Raw genomic sequence first — 8,635 nt, 5'->3', positions numbered from 1 at the left:
CAGCTGAGTGCCCAAGTCCATGTAACAACTGCAACTTTCTCCTGGGGCTCTGGATTGCTCTTCTGCACAGGCTGCAAAGAAAGAAGTCCTGGAACCTGGAGGTGTGGGTTGTTGGAGAGGAGAAAATGACAACTCTACAGGGATTAGGACAGTGGGATAGCTCAGTCAGTAAGAGCATGAGACTCTTAATCTCAGGATTGTGGGTTCAAGCCCCAGGCTGGTTGAAAGATACCTGCACTGCAAGTTCCTTTCAGCCCTACAATTATATAATTCTAAGTGCAACTATCCTCAGTTGCTCAAAGCAGCCCTCCACCCCACCCCAAGCTGTGGCAGATCAGGGGGCTGCATGCAAAGTGCACCATGGGTCAGTGCACATGAAACAACTCCTAGGCGCTGGGGTCCCTTGCTGTCTTGTTCTGAACCAGAAGGTTGCTGGTTCGAGCCCACCCAGAGCCAGCTGTGGGCACGATTCCTTCATTGCATGGGTCTAGCTGACCCTGGGGGGTCTCTTCCAACTCTGCAATTTTGTGGCAAAGGTAAAGCAGCTTTTTTCACACAAAAAAGACGAAGTTTCCCAAAAGGGTGCTACGTAGGAAGCAACAAACAGGGGTGCCAACTTGAATGAAACATGGGGGCGGGGCGAGGTAAGCCCCGCCCCATACTATCAATCACATGACACAGCGGGCACGCACTATTTGAATGGCAATACCCATTAAATTTGGGGGCGCCCAAATATTTTATTGGGGGCTTCGGCCCCTAGGAGTTGGCTCCTATGCGCTCCCCAAAAAACTTTGGCTGTGTTTGCTGCGCCTCCACCTGCCCCCCGCCCTCTGCTACGCGGAGTCCCGCGCGTCTCTTGAACTCCCAAGGGAGCCGGTTGCTGGGGAGGCGCCGGGCGGGGCGGATCTTCTCCTCGCCTCTTTCTTTCTCCTCCTCTCCCAGGTCCCTCCTCTCCCAGGTTGCGCGCTCCGCCAGGTCCCGGCCAGATGTTGCAAGCGCCTCGTCCTCCTCCTCTTCCTCCCCGCGGCTCCTGCCTGGCTCCGCCGCTGCTTCCTCTCCCCGTGGAGCAGCCCGGCGCTGGCTTCCCGCAGCCGGACCCAGGTTCGGGCCCGCCACCTGGGCGGAGGCGCTGCTGAGGCCTCGGCGGCGGAGCGATGGGGATGCTGCTGCCCGGGAACCGCAGCTTCCTCCTGGGGCTCTGGGCGGCCCTTCGGCGAAGGCTGCAGGGCGAGAAGTCCTGGGACCGGCGCCTCGACGAAATCAACCTGCTGCAGCAGAAGAGGTAAGTCCCAGGGGCGAGGGCAGCCTTGACTTCCGTGGGAGAGAGGGTGCCTCTGAGCATGGGCAGAGTGGCTTTCTGTTACGCTTAGTGTCCAGAGCCACGCCTGGGGCTGAGGGGGAAATCGTGCCCTGCGCAGCATGCCACGTGAAGATTCCGCGAGAGAATTCATCTATATACTGTATATATTTTTTCAAAAATCACACTTCTCTTCACTTTCCTTGAGACGCCCCCCTCGGGGACCTGTCTTAGAACAGGTGGCAGGGAACCGGCTATTTACCTGTCCTGAACTTTCTGGGGATGAGATGTGTTATACAGGAACCTATTTTCCCTGCGATTTGTCCTCTGCTCAGCTATTTTCCTCGGCTCAGGACAGGAGTTGTAACTCGATCTCCGGAGCGAACGCAGCTTCGGCTGTTCACCTGCCTGAGATACAGACAATATTGTATTCTGTGCTTCCTGTCCACCAGCAGCACTGAGAAAAGAGGGTCTCTCCCGCTCCCCTTTTTAATGGGGTGCTCAGGAAAGCAGGGCTGGAACCCTAGGGATGGAAGGCCTGTGTGTGTGTGTGTTGTGTGTGTTGTGTTGTATGTGTGTTTGTTCCTCACTCTTCCTCTTCTGGTCTTATGGAAGCTGCAAATCCACATTATGAGGGAGCTGTAAGACTTTAGGATTGTCTTGCATGCCTTTTGTGTTGTTAGAAATCTTGCGATTAAATAACATGTTGGCAGGATGTGGCACCTGAGAGTTTTGCCAAAGTTCCTTGGTGACAGAGCCCTGGACTGCGATGCCAGGTGCTCTCAACTCAGGCACGCCTGAAGCTGACAGCAAAAATGCCTCTGAGCATGTGTAAGGTGCATATCCCTCATCGCTGAGTCATTGCCCACTAACAGCACTTTGCACAGCAGAGATTAGGGAGAAGAGTGCATCTAGATGAGAGAGCATCACCCAGGTAGGGCAGAACCCTGGCATAACCTTTTGCAAATGAAGCACTGCTGATTCTCTGCCAGTTGGAACATTCTGCAATTCAGTGTGGTTCTACAACAAATTAGGTCAGATACACTGTTAAGCTTTGGGCAGTTCGAACTGAAGCCTGATGGCCAGAAATGGCACTACAGAGAACATGTCCAAACAGTAACATATCACACGCCTGGCTTGGCAATGGTTTGGAAAGTCAGATGTGCAAAAAGAAAGTGAGTGGGGAAGAGAAAGAAGAATTATTATTTTTTTAAGTACATGTGGTTTGCAGATTCAGTGAGCATCATGCTTAGAATCATAGAATCATAGAGTTGGAAGAGACCACAAGGGCCATCGAGTCCAACCCCCTGCCAAGCAGGAAACACCATCAGAGCACTCCTGACATATGGTTGTCAAGCCTCTGCTTAAAGACCTCCAAAGAAGGAGACTCCACCACACTCCTTGGCAGCAAATTCCACTGTCGAACAGCTCTTACTGTCAGGAAGTTCTTCCTAATGTTTAGGTGGAATCTTCTTTCTTGTAGTTTGGATCCATTGCTCCATGTCCGCTTCTCTGGAGCAGCAGAAAACAACCTTTCTCCCTCCTCTGTGTGACATCCTTTTATATATTTGAACATGGCTATTATATCACCCCTTAACCTCCTCTTCTCCAGGCTAAACATGCCCAGCTCCCTTAGCCGTTCCTCATAAGGCATCGTTTCCAGGCCTTTGACCATTTTGGTTGCCCTCCTCTGGACACGTTCCAGTTTGTCAGTGTCCTTCTTGAACTGTGGTGCCCAGAACTGGACACAGAACTCCAGGTGAGGTCTGACCAGAGCAGAATACAGTGGCACTATTACTTCCCTTGATCTAGATGCTATACTCCTATTGATGCAGCCCAGAATTGCATTGGCTTTTTTAGCTGCCGCGTCACACTGTTGGCTCATGTCAAGTTTGTGGTCAACCAAGACTCCTAGATCCTTTTCACATGTACTGCTCTCAAGCCAGGTGTCACCCATGCTTGATGACTGAGTAGGTCCCCTCTGGTCCTGCCACCTCTTTTTCCTGTTGTCTTCGACCTAGTAAAGAGACAAATGGGGGGGGGGGTGTCACTGTTCATCATGCTATGGGACATGCATGGAGTGGGTAGAGGGCTGTTGCAGTTTTTGAATTCACGCATCCATCCATTTCTCAAGACTGTCCTCTGGGTACCATAATGAGCAAGATGGTTGACCACTGCATCTGCTTGCTTTTGTGGTGGCTGATGATAGAGCAGATTGTGGTTTGTGGGGTGGGATATTATACGATGCACTTTATGTGGATGAGGAAGAGAATTAGGGAGAATGGGTGCAGCATGATTGGTAAATGAATACAATAACCTCTAACCTCAGGAAATGCAATTTTGGGTTAATATTTTTTTTTTGGGGGGGGGGGGCAAACCATAATGTGAAAGACCTTATTCTACATTGTGAGATACAGTATTCAAAGAAGCTGAATGCTGGAAAATCCAGGACAGATAAAATACAGTAGTACCTTGGGTTACATACGCTTCAGGTTATAGACTCCGCTAACCCAGAAATAGTACCTCGGGTTAAGAACTTTGCTTCAGGATGAGAACAGAAAACGGGCTCCGGCGGCGCGGCAGCAGCAGGAGGCCCCATTAGCTAAAGTGGTGCTTCAGGTTAAGAACAGTTTCAGGTTAAGAACGGACCTCCGGAACGAATTAAGTACTTAACCCGAGGTACCACTGTAAAGTACTTCTTCACGCAGTGCATAGTTAAACTGTGGAACTCCCTCCCACAGGAAACTGATGGCCACCACCTTGGACTACTTTAAAAAATCATGGAGGATAAGACTATTGACAGCTACCAGCCATGCTTTGCCTCCATAGTTGGAGGCAATGATATTGCTGGAAACCGCAAGGGGGAGAGGGCTCCTGTGCTCCAATTCTGCTTGCGGGTTCCCCATAGGTATCTGGCTGGCCACTGCGAGAGCAGGATGTTGGAATTGATGGGTCTTGGCCTGCCCCAGCAGGCTCTTGTTGTGTTCTTACGTTCTTACCTAGCTATTTCTGCATGTGTTGAATCTTGATTTTATTGGGTGAAACCCCAGCATCTGCCTACCAGGCACAATGAGATTGGGAAAATTAGTTCAAAGTTGAATTCAAGGGTACCATTGGAGCCAGTCTGCAACCGGTGCACCATATTCAGGCCTCCATTCTGTAGTTTGCATCCAGATGGCAGCTTCCCAATGAAGTGCGGGACTGGAAGCAAGGAGAACAAGTACCTTCAAGGATGCGGTACTGTATAAGCTACCCAGTGGCGTAGCGTGGGGGGGGGTGCAGGGGGGCCCGGCCGCACCGGGCACAACATCTGGGTGGGGCGCGCTCACACTCGCAGCTCTCTGCCCCTACCTGGCTCACTCACTCTAGGGGGCGCAAATTACTTGCTTTGCCCTGGGTGCTGACAACCCACGCTACACCACTGAAGCTACCCGAGGGTCAGTGGCATGCTGTGAAATTTTTAGTTGGGGAACAGTTAAGGCCAGAGGTGCCAGCTTGTGAGGGCAATGTTGTGCTTGCGAAGCATTGCATCTCCCTCCCTAAGCTGGGCAGAAGCTTCCTGGGCTTTGGGAAAGAGAAGCCAAGGGAACATTTAGTGGACTAGCCTAGTCCCCCATGTCCACTGACCACATGCCAGTGCCTAGGGTGGTTCATATTTTGGTCCAGCATTAGTCAATGTGGCACCTGCCAGATGTTATTGGATGCCGACTCCCATCAGTTCCAGCCAGCATGGCCAATGGGCAAGGATGATGGGGGTCTAACAACACCTGTAAGGTACCACTTTGGCTGCCCCTACTTCAGTCATTCTCCCTGATGCTGCTGCCTGCACTGAACCTGCTAGACCCCAGTCTGCTTTTGGGTGTCAGTCAGGTGCACTGCACTGAATTGTCCGACTCTCGAAAGACCCTTGGTCTGGAAGCGCCCTGAGAATAATATTTAAGTCTTGTTATACTGAGTATATACGTTACTGAACTGGTAGACTTTTTTTTGAACACACTGTCTCTAGAAGGGGGAAAAAACCAAAACATTGCAGAACATTTTTCCTTTTTTTGTGAAGGAAGAGGTCGACGAAGCACACTGATTTGAGAACAAGGAAGCAGAGTTAGGTCAAAGGCTTCAGCCCAAGGACCTAGATTGTTGTCACCACTGCTGATATTCCCACTCTCCCCTGTATGGAGCTAGAGCTCAGGCTAGCATATAGATGTTCATGCAATTAGAAGGAGTACTGTTTGCCTGCCTGCTGAATTTGTGGTACCCACCCACATTGAACAGTCTACTGGCTGCATTTTGCAGTCTGCTTGGGTGCTTGACCACGCTCCTCTCCCCCTCTCCATAATTGATTTGCAATAGGCTGGTAGCAAAAGCAAAAGGATTACTGTGTCCCTCCCTGCCCCGTGGACTGCTATGCCTGGCTGTTATGGCCTGGTGGCTTTCAGATGTTGGAGGTTCATACTGCAGGAAAGTGCTTTGCACGGAGTCTGACCACTTGGCCCATCTAGCTCAGTCTATTATGACTGGTAGTGTCTCTCCAGGATTTCAGACCAATTCCTATCTGGAGATGCCAGAGCTACAACCCTTATGTATTGAAATCCCCTCGTATGCATACCTGCTTTGCTCTAAATAACAGAAACCATCCCCACCAGTCACAAGCTTGCGCACTTGATATATTGCGGCAGACCCAGGTTTAAACAAATAGATCTGTCAGTTTTATGCCTACTTTGGTGCTAATTGATCTCATTAGTATCCTATACAATTTCTAAGTGTTCTTAATGTTAAGCTGGCTCCTGCTGCTTGTGTAATGTTGTGACACACAGTTCTTATTATCAGGATAAAGTGATTGGTGGATGCTTCCATGTCTAAGGACAACATAGAATTTGAGTTATGTTAATGTTGCTAGTTGGAGGAGAGGTATATTTATGTCATTATTATTATTATTATTTTCATCTTTGTGCTGAAAAAAATGCTTTGATATATCGCGATATATTCGGTAGCCTGTACTCTACTTAAACACTAGCCCCCAAGCCCTCTATAATGCCATTCTATGTCTCTCCTAAATGCATGTTGGAGATTCTGAGAATCCACAGAGCTTTTTAAGGTGGGCAATGTTCTTGGCTGATGCATACAGCACTTTGGGGCTTGCACCAGAAGATTAAACTGCCACCTTCATGACAGTTACCTTTCCCATTAATCTGCACCTTGCTGTGGATAAGGTAAAGCTAAAGGGACCCCTGACCATTAGGTCCAGTCGTGACCGACTCTGGGGTTGCAGCGCTCATCTGGCTTTACTGGCCGAGGGAGCTGGCGTACAGCTTCCGGGTCATGTGGCCGGCATGACTAATCCGCTTCTGGCGAACCAGAGCAGCGCATAGAAACGCCGTTTACCTTCCCGCCAGAGCAGTACCTATTTATCTACTTGCACTTTGACGTGCTTTCGAACTGCTAGGTTGGCCGGAGTTGGGACCGAGCAATAGGAGCTCACCCCGTCGCAGGGATTCGAACCGCCGACCTTCTGATCGGCAAGCCCTAGGCTCTGTGGTTTAACCCACAGCGCCACCTGCGTCCCTTCTTGCCATGGATACGAGCACTCAAATGCTTAGAGCCTTTGTTTCTGTAAGCAGTAGGGAAAGGTGGGTCTGCAAAGAAAATGGGGCTGAGTAGTGGGGGGGGGGGAGAGATTTGGAAGCTGGTTCAATAGACTTTGGCTACCTCGCTGTGTTACACGATGCTGCAATTTCTACAAGTGATGAGGTGAGGAACATATGTAATCGGAAATAAGGGGTAGGAGAGAGAGAGAGAGCGCGCGTGAGCATTCTTGTTTCTCATTTTCCGCAAATGGGAGGACGTAAGAAAAGTAGGAGAAAGCTTGCTGGGTCTGATTACCCCTTCCCTTGCCTATTGTTATACCACCCAGGAACTTCAATCCCTAAGTTTCCAAGAGTGCAGCCAAAATACCTAATGAAGTGATCCCCTTAACTACATCCGGACACACAATACCTTTCGTTAAATAATCATAGGAACATCCTTCAATAATTTATTGTGAATCTACAATAGGTCGTGGTCAAAGTCATTTTGATTATGGCTTTCGAGATTTCTCAGGAGTCCGGGCCAGCTTGGCTGGACAAGTGGTCCAGTGCCATTGCTTTGGGGGAGGTGATATTGGTGTGGTTGGGAAAACAGAGTGGAGCAGCAGGGAACCTGAGAAATCAATGCACCATCTGGGAGCTGTGTTCCAGCCAGCCCCTCTGGCATTTCCAAGGGATCGTAGGGAATGTCCTTTGATTGCACGGGACATTGGCTTAAGACAGCGGTTCTCAACTTGTGGGTCCCCAGATGTTGTTGGACTACAACTCCTACCATCCCTGAGCTCTGGCCTTGCTAGCTAGGGGTGATGGGAGTTGTAGTCCAACAACATCTGGGGACCTACAGGTTGAGAAAGGCTGGCTTAAGAGGACCCTGAGAGCAATATAACAGCACCAGCATTTTATATTATATAGCATAGGAGCCAACTCTTAGGGGCTGAGGGGTCTTCACCTCCCCAGTAAAATATTTCAGGGGGACACCCCCCCCCCAAAGTTGATAGGCATTGCTATTCAAATGGTGTGCATGCGCTGCATCATGTGATCAATTAATCGGGGTGAGGCTTACCTGGGTTCCCCAATATTTTATTCATGTTGACCCCCTGCTATATAGTATCAAAATTTGCTGGGGCAGGATGCCTTCTCTGAATGCTGGAGTCCAATTTGTAGTTGTGTAAATAGTGCTAAGATAGATGGACTCTGGTGGAATCTACATACATATAAAAAAAGCTGTGAAAATGCTTTTTAAAAAGACGTTTTGAAAAATACATTGAATTTGTCATAGCTCACTGTCGCCGTCTAGTGTCACATTTGTATATTGAACTTTGCAACACACTTAAAACGTTTTATTTGCAGCTGTATAGCCGAGTCCTCTGTGTAAGGCAGTTTCCTATGACATGGTCACAGTGTCCTCTTGCAAAGACAGGTACTGAAAATGGTCTTTTTCATACTCACTTGGAGGCCTGCTACTCACTTGGAGGGCTGCTTTGTGCATTAAAGGTAAAAGTAAAGGGACCCCTGACCATTAGGTCCAGTCGTGACTGACTCTGGGGTTGCGGCACTCATCTCGCTTTATTGGCCGAGGGAACCGGCGTACAGCTTCCGGGTCATGTGGACAGCATGACTAAGCCGCTTCTGGCAAACCAGAGCAGCGCATGGAAACACCGTTTACCTTCCTGCCGGAGCGGTACCTATTTATCTATTGCACTTTGAAGTGCTTTCAAACTGCTAGGTTGGCAGGAGCAGGGACCGAGCAACGGGA

At 49.5% G+C, this 8,635-nt stretch overlaps 1 protein-coding gene across 1 annotated transcript in view; it reads left to right on the top strand.

Annotated features, from left to right (window-relative positions):
- The first annotated feature begins 957 nt into the window (after positions 1 to 957).
- The window catches only part of TRPV6 (transient receptor potential cation channel subfamily V member 6), a 73,471-nt gene continuing 65,793 nt past the window's right edge, over positions 958 to 8,635 (top strand). Inside the window, exon 1 of the mRNA XM_083419853.1 lies at positions 958 to 1,282. Coding sequence (XP_083275979.1) covers positions 1,155 to 1,282 — 128 coding nt within the window. The 5' untranslated portion in view covers positions 958 to 1,154. The remainder of the gene's footprint in view (positions 1,283 to 8,635) is intronic.

The sequence above is a fragment of the Podarcis tiliguerta genome (assembly GCF_965153285.1).
Source record: "Podarcis tiliguerta genome assembly, chromosome: 17".
In the NCBI taxonomy this organism is placed as follows: domain Eukaryota; kingdom Metazoa; phylum Chordata; class Lepidosauria; order Squamata; family Lacertidae; genus Podarcis; species Podarcis tiliguerta.
Note: the sequence above shows the minus strand (reverse complement) of the source record. Positions and strands in the feature narration are given on the sequence as shown.